General features: G+C 37.3%; 1 protein-coding gene across 4 annotated transcripts in view; it reads left to right on the top strand.

Moving 5' to 3' along the window:
- The window catches only part of MCM8 (minichromosome maintenance 8 homologous recombination repair factor), a 48990-nt gene that overhangs the window by 17100 nt on the left and 17728 nt on the right, over positions 1 to 14162 (top strand). For all 4 annotated transcript variants that reach the window (XM_058563180.1, XM_058563178.1, XM_058563179.1 and 1 more), the window contains 4 exons: positions 1031 to 1182; positions 1435 to 1630; positions 5233 to 5263; positions 5828 to 5968. In XM_058563180.1, the coding sequence (XP_058419163.1) occupies positions 1031 to 1182; positions 1435 to 1630; positions 5233 to 5263; positions 5828 to 5968 (520 nt within the window). The remainder of the gene's footprint in view (positions 1 to 1030; positions 1183 to 1434; positions 1631 to 5232; positions 5264 to 5827; positions 5969 to 14162) is intronic.

The following is a 14162-nucleotide window of genomic DNA, read 5'->3' as shown; positions in this document are numbered from 1 at the left end:
TACGCTTGTTTTCCGATAGTTCCCTTTTTATAGCAGCTTATTCTTGTTTTATGACGGTAACATTTTATCAAAAACTCTAAGGCAGTTTTTTGTTTTTAATGCTCTTCTCCTTCCTGAGTTATTGCCATTTCATTCTCAAATATCTGATGAGGAATGAGAAGTTATTTGGAGCAGGTAGGATAGGTATCCTTTGGTATTTTGTACATAAGAGTTTTTCCTTACGAGGCCTCACACCTGGATAAGAAGGTGGGGTTTTGACCATCAGATTTTGCCTCACGAATGTGTTTTTGAATTCTAGTTAAGCTCCTCAAATGCCAGAAAGAGGAGGCTTTATTCTCAAGCTCTTAGATCCTCATGTCTGCCTTAGCTTTCCTCACAGAGTGGGTGGTCCATTTCCTCAGAACAGTGCTCTGGTTTTTGCCGGATGGTAAAGCCTAATGGCTTTGCTGGGATGCCCTCATTCTTCCCCTACCCACCTGCCCACCCACCTTCCAAAAAAATTCTGAACAGCTATCTGTGCTTGTCGTTCAGTTGATTAACCTGTTTTCTGTTAGCCATCTACTCCCACTCTCCATTTCTGTCAGTTCCAACTTAGAAGTGTCTTTAGGCCCCTGCTGAGAACATTAGCTCCCACTTCTCTTGTACCTTTGTAACTTTTTCCTGTGTGTATTCTGGACTTAATTTTGTTTTATCTGTATATACTTTCCCATTTGCTGTTTTCTAAAATTCCATTAATATCTATTGTCTGTTGGTGACACCTCTGTGTGCCCCAAAACTTCTCTTCATTCTTAGTGACTGTCATTTTGGTGGACATTTTGGAGGGAGGATAGGCAAATGCAGGTGCTCATCCTGCCATCCTTAATTGGAAACTGCTGAAGTAATTTTAGATACGTTGTTAACTTTTTTTTTTTTTTTTTACTTATCTGCCCTTTATCTAGCTCAGCACCATGTGGACCCTGAATAGTTAATATGTTGAAAAAATAACCCGAAGTCATTATATGTACTGATTGAAAACTGTTTAACTTTTTAGGATCCAGGAGCTGATGTCTGATGATCAGCGAGAAGCAGGTCGGATTCCACGAACGATAGAATGTGAGCTTGTTCATGATCTAGTGGATAGCTGTGTCCCGGGAGACACAGTGACTATTACCGGAGTTGTCAAAGTCTCAAATGCTGAAGAAGGTATGGTATAACTCTTTTCTCATTTTGATTGTCCCTCAGTAATTTGTCAGCATCCATCTTTTCTCTTTTTAAGATATTTCTGGATCTCTACTAATTTAGGGAATTCTTTGTTTCCTTCATAAAGTGAAACTTTTCCTCTAAAATAAAGGTTTATTTGTAGCTCACTGCGCCTTTCTTTTATGTTCTGCTTGAATCTTTGTTGGGAAAATGAAAATACCAATTATTTGTTATTTCATACTTTGAAATCTACAGGTTCTCGAAATAAGAATGACAAATGCATGTTCCTTTTGTACATTGAAGCAAATTCTGTTAGCAATAGCAAAGGACAGAAAACAAAGGCTTCCCAGGATGGGTGTAAGCATGGAACGTTGATGGAGTTCTCACTTAAAGACCTTTATGCCGTCCAGGAGATTCAAGCTGAAGAACACCTGTTTAAACTCATTGTCAAGTATGTGTGAAGTTATCTGAAGTATTATTACACGTGTGCATGTCAGGGGTGCTCTGGGCTTAGTAACAAAAAACTAGTCAAAATGGTTGCAAACTACAGTTCACGGGCCAAATCTAGCTCACCGCCCATGAGCTAAGAATGGTTTTGACAATTTTTAGTAGCTGAAAAAAATCAAAAGAAGAATATTTCATGACATACAAAATTATATGAAATTCAAATTTCAGTGTTTATAAATAAACTTTTTTTGGAACATGGCCACACTCATTCATTTATGTAGTGTCTGGCTGCTTTTGAGCTGCAATAGAAGAGTTGAGTACTTAGAACAGAGGATGAATGGCTCATAGATATTTACTATCTGGTCCTTTATAGAAAAGTTTGCTGATCTCTAGTTTAAACAAAATTTACTGTTTGGTTACTCAACACAATAGTAATGGACTGTGAATCCCAAAGTCATTTCAGTTAGTTGTATGTATATATGTAGGAGGTGGGTTGTTTACTTTACTTTTTTTTATTGAGGTAACATTGAGATATAACATATATAAAAGTTTCAGATATACAGCATTATAATTTGATGTCTGTATATACTCCAAAGTGATCACCACCAAAAGGATTGTTTACTTTTTTTTTAATTTTTATTTATTTTTTCCCTTTTTCTCCCCAAAGCCCCAGTATGTCATAGTTGCACATCCTTCTGGTTCCTGTATGTGGGACGTGACCTCAGCATGGCCGGACAAGCAGTGCGTCTGTGCGTGCCCGGGATCCGAACCCTGAGCCGGCAGTAGCGGAGCATGCGCACTTAACTGCTAAGCCACAGGGCCGGCCAGGATTGTTTACTTTTATTTATTTATTTTTGTGAGGAAGATCAGCCCTGAGCTAACATCCATGCTAATCCTCCTCTTTTTGCTGAGGAAGACCGGCTCTGAGCTAATCTATTGCCAATCCTCCTCCTTTTTTTTGTTTCCCAAAAGCCCCAGCAGATAGTTGTATGTCATAGTTGCACATCCTTCTAGTTGCTATATGTGGGACGCGGCCTCAGCATGGCCGGAGAAGCGGTGCGTCGGTGCGCGCCCAGGATCTGAACCCGGGCCGTCGGTAGCGGAGCGCACGCACTTAACCGCTAAGCCCCGGGGCCGGCCCCAGGATTGTTTACTTTTAAAAGCAGAAAAGATTCACATAGAAGTCACTTACATTCAATAAGTATTTCATTAATATTACTTTATTTCCATGTTATTGCCATGCAGTAGAGAAGAATCAAGGTAGAGGCATTTTTGCTTTAGTGGTTAAGAGCTTTTTGGGGACTAAGTTAGAATCCTGCTTCAGCCACTTCCAGTGTGATCCGGGGCACTTAATTTCTCCTTGATTTTTATTATGTTAAAATGGAAATAGTAATACCTACTTCAGAAGGTTTTTCTGAAGATTAAATGAGATTTTATAAGGTATCTAACATAATTAATACAATGTGCTGTTATTTTGATACTTTTTGACAATTTGGGGGATAATTTTGAAGAAATGGGGGGAATGAGAGTGATTGAATAATAGATATACCTAAGAGAGGTAAAGAACTGAGGTTTTGAAATGCATTGTATTAGAAAAATTGATCTTGTCATGCTTTCCCATTTATCTAGGCTCTGGGCTCTAGGAGAATTTGACACTTTTTCTTCCTGCCTATAATGTATTAATTAGCAGACTGAGGAAAGTAGAAAGTTCTTCAGGAGTTCTTTGTCCTTAAACCCTCAGGGACTTCCTGTGAATAGATAGCCATCCAAACCCACGTGGGAGGGAGTGCTCTGAGCTAGGGCGGGAGCATGATCTGGTGGTAAGTGATGGTGTGGTGAGGTCTGTGAGCAGGGGCTGAGGAGCAACTTGGTTGAGGACCAAAATACCTCTTTGATTGGTTCCTCTGACTGGTTATAAATAAAAATGAACATTTGCAGAGGTCCTTCTGCCATACTTATAGAAGGTAAGTTAGTATGAAAAGTTAGTATGGGTTTTCTTCCCATGGTTTGCTTTTACCTTTTAATTCTGAGTTTGTGATTTCAACCTGAGAACTACTAGAGTTTCTCATAGTCCTCCATTTGTTAATCTTGCAGGGATTGGCAAACTAGGCAGGCTGCCGTTTTTGTAAATAAAGTTTTATTAGAACACAGCCCCACTCATTCATTTACATATTGTTGATGTTGCTTTCACACAAGTTGAGTAGTTGTGAGCAAGACAGTAAAACTGAAAACACATACTTTCTGGCCCTTTAAGAAAAAGTTTGTTGATCCTCGCCAGATTAACAAGTGGAGGACCATGAAAGGAGAAGGAAGACGACAGTGGAATGTTATATTTTAGTTTAAGTTCCTTCAGAAGCAATGATTTGAGTAAGCGTAGTTTATTTGGGAGATGATTCCCGGAAATAATGGTAGAGGAATGGCGAAGTGAGACAGAGAAGGGATGGCAGTCAGAGTATGATGCCTTAATGTATGGGTTACTACCAGCATCCGGGGCTTAAACCCTCTGAGGCCTCTGGGACACTAGACTCTGTAGAACTAACCTCGGTGTTTTTCCATCTAAGGGTCTAAATTTGGGGCTGCTCCTGGGAATGTTAGCCACCCCAGCACTTCCAGCCAGACCAGCCTGTTTGCTAATGAGGCTTCTATGGCCATAAAGAGCCCTTTGGCAGACAGCTGCAGGTGCTTGGTAGGAAGCCAGCAGTGATTATGCAGAACATGCTGAACAATGAGTGCCAAGGGGGTATGGCAGGACATCAACTTATGTGTTTACGTAATTAAAAGGGATAATGATTCTTAGTCTACTCCTAGTTATATCTCTTCCACCCTGTCCATTTTTGTTTGTTCCTTGTTTGTCCAATTGATAAATATAAATATGCTTTATATCCATATAAGGTCTTATTTATTTTGATCCTTTGAATTGAAAAAATAAGATTTGATTTTATCTTAAAATATTATGTACTCAGTTCGTCTTTTAGTCTCCTTTCAATGACTTGGCTGCACAGGTCTAAAGATGTCTATTCACGTAAAATACAATATAATTCTGTATCCTAAAGTGGAAGACCATGATTATGATGCATTTTTTTAATTTTTATTGTTTATAATTTTATTTATTTATTTTTTCCCCCCAAAGCCCCAGTAGATAGTTGTATGTCATAGCTGCACATCCTTCTAGTTGCTGTATGTGGGACGTGGCCTCAGCATGGCCAGAGAAGCGGTGCATCGGTGCATGCCCGGGTTCCGAACCCCGGGCCGCCAGCAGCGGAGTGCGCGCACTTAACCGCTAAGCCATGGGGCCGGCCGCTGTGATGCCTTTTTAAAGGCTAGTAATGTAAAAAGATCGACAGTATATCGGTTACTTTAAAATGCTTTGCAAGTATCCTGTCTCCCTTAACACAGACACAATTTTTAAAGCATTCTTCCCTATATAGATTAACCAAGAATTTACTGTTAGAATAAAATTTCTTGAGTTGTTTGAGGGGGTGCAAATTTTTTATTTTTGTCTTTTTTTGATGCTAAATAAACCAAGTTAAGCAATTTGTAAAATATATCTTCTAATAGATCAATGAAGTGTAAGTTAGAATTTATAAGATGTATTCTGTTTTTCAGCTCGCTTTGCCCTGTCATATTTGGCCATGAAGTAAGTATTTTACTTCATTTTTGCTCAAAAATATATAAAATTGGCAAAGATAAAATATAAGGAGTTCACAAAAAATAGCTAATTTCTGTTGGCCAGTTATTGATATTTTAATATGAATTATTATTCTCCATAAATGAATGATATGAAAGGCAAACTACAGCCCCTTGTAAGAAAAAGCTGCTTACCAATTAGAGTTAATAGGAATGGGCTTCTTTTGAGGTGACTGGACACTGTAAATGTTAAAGCAGAAGCTAACAAATATTTTTTATTTTTGTGGAATGGATTTATGCCTTGCAAGGTAGGTCTTCATTCAGCGGCTTTTAAGACACTGCTCTGATTTTATGTGCTTTCTAGTTTTTGCTTTTTAATCATTTACATTATAGAAGTTTATATTATTAGACTTACTTTTCTTAGAAAACAAGTATAGTTCAATCATGCTTTAAAAAAAAAAAACCCCAAACAAATACATGTTGAAAACATAGAAGGAGGAGGAAGAGCAGCCCTTTTGCTAGTCATTTTATGTTTTTTTCACTTCTGTCCTTTTTTCCTTCTTTCACACTTGAGCTTGTTAAAGCAGGTTTGGCGTTAGCACTCTTTGGAGGAAGCCAGAAATATGCAGATGACAAAAACAGAATTCCAATTCGAGGAGACCCGCATGTCCTTGTTGTTGGAGATCCAGGCTTGGGAAAGAGTCAGATGCTACAGGTAGGAGATCAATCATTTAGTATTTGACCTTTTGCTTATAAAATGCATAGATAATTCGCAAGTGAATTTTCTCAAAGCATGTAGTGATTGTGTTTCAGAGGATATAGTTTGTCTGGTGGTATAAGTGAATTGGGGTTTGTGTGAGTAATATGTAACTTGTGTCTGACCAGCCTTTCAAATTGAGCCAGTCTTCTGTCACACAGGCCACACAGGCATGCTATTGTATGGAGACATCAACTATTGTGAAACATTAGCCATTTCTTTAACCCCTTTTTTGTATCTAGCATTGCCTTGCTAGTCTTTATTGTTGTGACCTTACCTATGAACAGAGTAGTTAAGACAGCAAAGCAGGGTCACCCATTCTCTCTTCACACAACTACATACATTCTGTCCTGGGCTTTAAGAACAATCTGATAAAGGTAAGAGATCGGTCCATATACATTTCTACTGCTTCCGAGTCCAAAGCAAGGCAACTTCTGTGACCAGTCCGTTGTTAGTCCCCAAGAGGTTTCTGCCTGTGCCAATCAGAGCCTGGGAGTTCTCCCTTCTAGGGCTGATGATGGCCCTAGAAGGTGCTACTTATTGGAATTTATTATGGTTTCCTTGGAGTGACACTGGTAAGCCAGCCAGAATGTCCTTTATGAGAATGCGCATGTTCTCCCTCCATACCCTCTGTCCCCGACGTGGAAAAATGTGACCAGACCAGGGGCTTCCTGGCTCTTTGGTAAATTTTAGTCCTGTGGCCACTGAATCTTTGTCCAAGTGCTGGGAACCCTGCCTGCATGTCAGAATCACCTTTGGAGTTCTTTTGAAAATGCTGTGGCCTACCCTAGGCCAATTGAATTAAGAGTCTCTGGGTTAGGGTCCTAGTGTTTGTGTTTGTATAAACCTCCATGGGTGATTCTGATGTGCAGCCAGAATTGAGAGCTGCTTTGATCTAGTCGTTGTACTATAAACTCATTGTCCTTCATGTCAGAGTGATTCTTTATTTCCTGTGGTTGATTGTTAAACCGATCATCATTTAATTCCTAAGCTGATATTTAATCCATGTTTCTGTATTTTGTTCCTAACTGGGCCTAATTTTTAGAAAAAAAAATTCTGTTCTGAGCCCTTGCTATAAGACTGACAACTAAGGCACAGAGTACTCAGTTGTAGGTGAAACAAAGTTGCTGATAAAAATGAAAACAATTGTTGATAAAGATGATGAAAAGTGAAAAATGAAAAATAAAAAATAGCAAGAATATGCATGCAAAAGGTGCATATGGGGATCTGAATTGTTACAGATTTCTTTTCTATCTTTTTTAGCATTGTGTATGTGTGTGACTTGAATTACGGTCATGCGTTGCTTAGCGACAGGGATACATTCTGAGAAATGCATCATTGGGTGATTTCGTCGTTGGGTGAACATCATAAAGTGCACTTGCACAAACCTAGATGGTACAGCCTACTGTAGACCTAGGCTTTATGGTACTACTTTTATAGGACCAACATCATATACGTGGTCCGTCGTTGACCAAAACATCATTATATGGTGCACGACTGTATTGAATTTCTATTTATTACTCATCACCTTTGGAATTGATCACAACAGTATTAAAGCTGCTTAATATTCTGAACTGAACATCAAAGATGTTACTCTCCAGTGCTTTCGTGGGTCACTAGAAATAGGTACCCTAAAAGGAAAAGCCAAATAAATAAGGTTACTAGGGGGCCGGCCCAGTGGCTTAGCGGTTAAGTGCACGTGCTCCGCTACTGGCGGCCCGGGTTCGGATCCCGGGTGCGCACCAACGCACCGCTTGTCCGGCCATGCTGAAGCCGCGTCCCACATACAGCAACTAGAAGGATGTGCAGCTGTGACATACAACTATCTACTGGGGCTTTGGGGGAAAAAAATAAAATAAATTTAAAAAAAAATAAAAATAAAAAAAATAAGGTTACTGGGGGAGGAATATAAGATCCTTGGAAACTAGAAAGTGGCTACAGCAAACCAAACAGCACAAGAAAACCTCAAACAACACTAATTAGAAATAAAATAGGAGGGCATTATTGACATGATAATAAAAATTATAGCTACCCCTTAATTTGGCATCTACTAAATTGCAAGTACCATAATTACATGATTTCACTCAGTCTGCATAACAAGATAGGTGGTATTCACATTTTACAGATGAGGAAATGGAGACTTTACGAGAGGTTGGCTTACATTACACAGGTTATTTCTAACTTTGGAGCCTGTTCTCTCTCTTTTTTTTAATGTATGTAATTGTTTTTATATTGTATGTAATATTTTTATATATCTGTTTTTCTGGGGAGAGGGTCCATAGATGTCATAAGATTCTCTAAGGGGTTCCTAGTAAAAAGAAAGCCTAAGAACCACTAAAACTCCTCACTGTGAGTTCACTGCATTTATTATGAGAAACAAAGTAACTCTGAGGTGGTTTGGCTGAGTCAATCAAATGAATAAATATGGAGAAGCTAGATAGATAAGTAAAATTCTGATTCAGCTAATATTTATTGAGTTCCTGTTATGTACCAGCTGTAGAGATTATATAGTACTATTTCTCAATGTAGAATAATATAGGAACACCGTGTAAGAATTGTTGTGTTTATTATCACATTATCCTTATGTGCTATGTGCAAATAGAAAACTTGGTGTAACCTATGCTGATAGCTCTTTTTAACTATTAAATTGAAAAAATAGAAATTAAAACATTTAAAATTAATAACATTAATTTTAATGTAACAAAGAATATTATTTTGCTGAGCCTAAATCATCATTGGAATGATAATAGAGCACAGATTTATTTTGTTTTATTTTATTTTTATTTTTTGTTTATTGCAGTAACATTGGTTTATAACATTGTATAAATTTCAGGTGTACGTCATTATACTTCTATTTCTGCATAGATTACATCATGTTCACCACCCAAATACTAATTACAACCCATCACCACACACAGGTGCCGAATTATCCCTTTCGCCCTCCTCCCTCCCCCCTTCCCCTCTGGTAACCACCAATCCAATCTCTGTCTCTATGTGTTTGTTTATTGTTGTTATTATCTACTACTTAATGAAGGAAATCGTATGGTATTTGACCTTCTCCTTCTGACTTATTTCACTTTGCATAATACCCTGAGTGTCCATCCACGTTGTCACAAATGGCTGGATTTCATTGTTTCTTATGGCTGAGTAGTATTCCATTGTGTATATATACCACATCTTCTTTATCCATTCGTCCCTTGATGGGCACTTAGGTTGCTTTCAAGTATTGGCTGTTGTGAATAATGCTGCAATGAACCCAGGGGTGCATGTATCTTTATGCATTGGTGTTTTCAAGTTCTTTGATTAAATACCCAGCAGTGGAATAGCTGGATCATATGGTAGTCCTATCCTTGATTTTTTGAGGAATCTTCATACTGTGTTCCATAGTGGCTGCACCAGTTTGCACTCCCACCAGCAGTGTATGAGAGTTCCCTTCTCTCCACATCCTCTCCAACATATGTTGTTTCCTGTCTTGTTAATTATAGCCATTCTGACGGTCGTGAGGTGATATGTCATTGTAGTTTTGATTTGCATTTCCCTGATAGTTAATGATTTTGAACATCTTTTCCTGTGTCTGTTGGCCATCTGTATATCTTCTTTGGAGAAATGTCTGTTCAGGTCTTTTGCCCATTTTTTAATTTGGTTGGTAGTTTTTTGTTGTTGAGATGCATGAGTTCTTTATATATTTTGAAGATTAAGCCCTTATGAGATGTATGGTTTGCAAATATCTTCTGCCAATTGTTAGGTTGTCTTTTTGTTTTGTTGATGGTTTCCTTTGCTGTGCAGAAGCTTTTTAGTTTGATATAGTCCCATTTGTTTATTTTTTCTATGGTTTTTCTTGCCCGGTCGGACATGGTGCTTGAAAATATGTTGCTAAGAACGATGTCGAAGAGCGTACTGCCTATGTTTTCTTCTAGAAGTTTCATAGTTTCAGGTCTTACATGCAAGTCTTTAATCCATTTTGAGTTAATTTTTGTGTATGGTATAAGATAAGGGTCTACTTTCATTTTTTTGCATGTGGCTGTCCAGTTTTCCCAACACCATTTGTTGAAGAGACTTTCTTTTCTCCATTGTATGTTCTTGGCTCCTTTGTCAAAGATTAGCTGTCCATAGATGTGTGGGTTTATTTCTGGGCTTTCGATTCTATTCCATTGATCTGTGTGTCTGTTTTTGTGCCAGTACCATGCTGTTTTGGTTACTATAGCTTTGTAGTATATTTTGAAATCAGGGAGTGTGATGCCTCCAACTTTGTTCTTTTTTCTCAGGATTCCTTTACTTATTCAGGGTCTTTTGTTGTTCCAAATAAATTTTAGGATTCTTTGTTCTATTTCTGTGAAAAATGTTGTTGGAAGTTTGATAGGGATTGCCTTGAATCTATAGATGGCTTTAGGAAGTATGGACATCTTAACTATGTTAATTCTTCCAATGCAAGAGCACGGAATATCTTTCCATTTCTTTGTGTCTTCTTCAATTTCTTTCAGCAACGTTTTATAGTTTTCCGTGTACAGCTCTTTCACCTCTTTGGTTAAGTTTATTCCTAGGTATTTTATTCTTTTTGTTGCAATTGTAAATGTCATGGTATTCTTAATTTCTCTTTCTGCTACTTCGTTGTTAGTGTATAGAAATGCAACTGATTTTTGTATGTTGATTTTGTATCCTGCAACTTTACCATATTCGTTTATTACTTCTAAAAGTTTTCTGGTGGATTCTTTAGGGTTTTCTGTATATAAAATCATGTCATCTGCAAATAGTGACAGTTTCACTTCTTCCTTTCCAATTTGGATCCCTTTTATTTCTTTCTCTTGCCTGATTGCTCTGGCTAGGACTTTCAGTACTATGTTAAATAGGAGTGGTGAGAGTGGGCATCCTTGTCTGGTTCCTGTTCTTAGAGGGATAGCTTTCAGTTTTTCACCATTGAGGATGATATTAGCTGTGGGTTTCTCATATATGGCCTTTATTATGTTGAGGTACTTTCTTTTATACCCATTTTATTCAGAGTTTTTATCATAAATGGATGCTATATCTTGTCAAATGCTTTCTCTGCATCTATTGAGATGATCATGTGATTTTTATTCTTCATTTTATTAATGTGGTGTATCACGTTGGTTGATTTGCGAATGTTAAACCATCCCTGCATACCTGGAATAAATCCCACTTGATCATGGTGTATAATCTTTTTAACGTATTGTTGTATGCGATTTGCTAGTATTTTGTTGAGGATTTTTGCATCGATGTTCATCAGTGATATTGGCCTGTAGTTTTCTTTTTTTGTGTTGTCCTTGTCTGGTTTTGGTATCAGGGTAATGTCAGCTTCGTAGAGTGAGTTAGGGAGCTTCCCCCCCTCCTCAATTTTTTGGAAGAGTTTGAGAAGGATAGGTATTAAGTCTTCTTTGAATGTTTGGTAGAACACCAGGGAAGCCGTCTGGTCCTGGACTTTTATTTTTTGGGGGGTTTTTGATTACTGTTTCAATCTCCTTATTGGTGATTGGTCTATTCAAATTCTCTACTTCTTCTTGATCCAGTTTTGGAAGGTTGTATGATTCTAAGAATTTATCCATTTCTTCCAGATTGTCAAATTGGTTGGCATATAGCTTTTCATAGTATTCTCTTATAATCTTTTGTATTTCTGAAGTGTCTGTTGTAATTTCTCCTCTTTCATTTCTGATTTTACTTATTTGTGCCTTCTCTCTTTTTTTGTTGGTGGGACTAGCTAAAGGTTTGTCAATTTTGTTTATCTTTTCAAAGAACCAGCTCTTGGTTTTATTAATTTTTTCTATTTTTTTTTTTTTTGGTCTCTATTTCATTTATTTCTGCTCTGATTTTTATTATTTCCCTTCTTCTACTGATTTGGGGCTTGGTTTCTTCTTCTTTTTCCAGTTCCTTTAGGTGCATTGTTAGATTGTTTATTTGAGATTTTTCTTGTTTGTTGAGATAGGCCTGTATTGCTATAACTTCTCTCTTAGAACCGCTTTCGGTGGATCCCATAAATTCTGGCATGTTGTATTTTCATTTTCATTTGTCTCCAGGTATTTTTTTATTTCTTCTTTGATTTCTTCATTGACCCAGTCGTTGTTCAGTAGCATTTTGTTTAATCTCCACGTATTTGTGGCTTTTCTGATTTTCTTCCTGTAGTTGATTTCTAGTTTCATACCATTGTGGTCAGAAAAGATGCTTGGTATTATTTCAGTCTTCTTAAATTTATGGAGACTTGTTTTGTGGCCTAATATGTGATCAGTCCTGGAGAATGTTCCATGTGCATATGAAAAGAACGTGTATTCTTCGGTTTTTGGATGGAATGCTCTGTATATATCTACTAGGTCCATCTGTTCTAGTGTATCATTTAAGGCCAATGTTTCCTTATTGATCGTCTGTTTGGATGATCTATCCGTTGGTGTAAGTGGAGTGTTAAAGTCCCCTACTATTATTGTGTTACTGTCTATTTCTGTTTTTATGTCTGTTAATAATTGCTTTATATATTTAGGTGCACCTACATTGGGTGCGTAAATATTTACAAGTGTTATATCCTCTTGTTGGATTGTTCCCTTGATCATTATGTAAAGCCCTTCTGTGTCTCTTTTTACAGTTTTTGTTTTAAAGTCTATTTTGTCTGATATGAGTACTGCTACCCCAGCTTTCTTTTCATTGCCATTTGTATAGAGTATCTTTTTCCATCCCTTCACTTTCAGTTTGTGAGTGTCTTTAGGTCTGAAGTGTGTCTCTTGTATGCAGCATATATATGGGTCTTGTTTTTTTATCCAATCAGCCACCCTATGCCTTTTAATTGGAGCATTTAGTCCATTGACGTTTAAAGTAGCGATGGATAAGTATGTACTTACTGCCATTTTTTAACTTTTTTTCTCAGTGTTGTAGTAGTCCTTCTCTGTTCCTTCCTTCTTCTATACAGAATTGATGGTCTCTTTAGTTTGACCTCTGTCTGAAAGCTGTACTCTTTAACTCCCTCCTCCCTCCTTTTATGTTTTTGATGTCATATCTAACCTCTTTTTTGTGCATTTGTATCCATTACCCTCTTATCATGGAAATAGATAATTTTTCCTATTTGTGGTCTTCTCTTTTCCCCTTAAATCAGTCCCTTTAACATTTCTTGTAGCACTGGTTTCTTGGTGAGAAACTCCTTTAATTTTTGCTTGTCTGGGAAATTTTTGATCTCTCCTTCCATTTTGAATGATAACCTTGCTGGGTAGAGTATTCTTGGCTGTAAGTTTTTTCCTTTTAGCACTTTAAATATATCGTGCCACCCTCTTCTAGCCTGTAAGGTTTCTGCTGAGAAGTCAGCTGATAGCCTTATGGGGTTTCCTTTGTATGTAACTTGACTTTGTCTTGTGGCTTTTAGGATTCTCTCTTTATCTTTAATTCTGGACATTTTGATTATGATGTGTCTTGGTGTGGGCCTCTTTGGGTTTATCTTGTTTGGGGCTCTCTGGAGCACAGATTTATTTTAATTTGGGATACTTATATTGGTATGTGATAACTCAATTTTCCCGCCATTTTTCTCTATTGTAATTTTTTTTAAAACCTTTGTTCCAGAAGCAGGCAGTCACAATATTTGGCCTTTACCTGGCATGTATGCATCATTCATTTGTTTGTTTCTATTCTTTCCTACAGCCCAGGGCAATTTAAGTTTTATAGCTTGGCTCCAACTCACTTATAAACACAAACAAAAACATGGGCATTCAAATCAGGTGGAAGTACTTATTTATATAGTGGTCTTCCCTGTGATCCAAAGTATGGTTATATTAATTTTTAAATTATTTTCAAAACAAAATTTCAAAACTAAAGATTTTTGTTGAGAAATCAGAGATAATCAAGAATATGTTAGTGAAGCACCAGGGATTTGAGAAGCAAAGGTTAAGAGCTTGGGGTTTTAGAATAGCTCAGACCTGGAATTTTATGCAACTGAAAACATGCAAGCTAAGTACCCTTAGGCAAGATGCTTAACCTCCCCAAGCCTCAGTTTTGTTACTTGAAAACTGTATGTGGAAATGTTATCATGCCTTTCAAGGTCGTTAAAGTTTTTGTGAGGTGATCTGTGTAAATGCTTAGCATAATGTATGGAATAAAGCAAACACACAAAAAATAGTTGCTATGATGATGATGATATTTTTATGTGAAATACCACATGTAATCTAAGAAT

This window comes from Diceros bicornis, chromosome 19 (assembly GCF_020826845.1).
Source record: "Diceros bicornis minor isolate mBicDic1 chromosome 19, mDicBic1.mat.cur, whole genome shotgun sequence".
Lineage (NCBI taxonomy): Eukaryota > Metazoa > Chordata > Mammalia > Perissodactyla > Rhinocerotidae > Diceros > Diceros bicornis.
The sequence above is the reverse complement of the archived record's forward strand: the minus strand, read 5'-3'. Positions and strand labels throughout refer to the sequence as shown.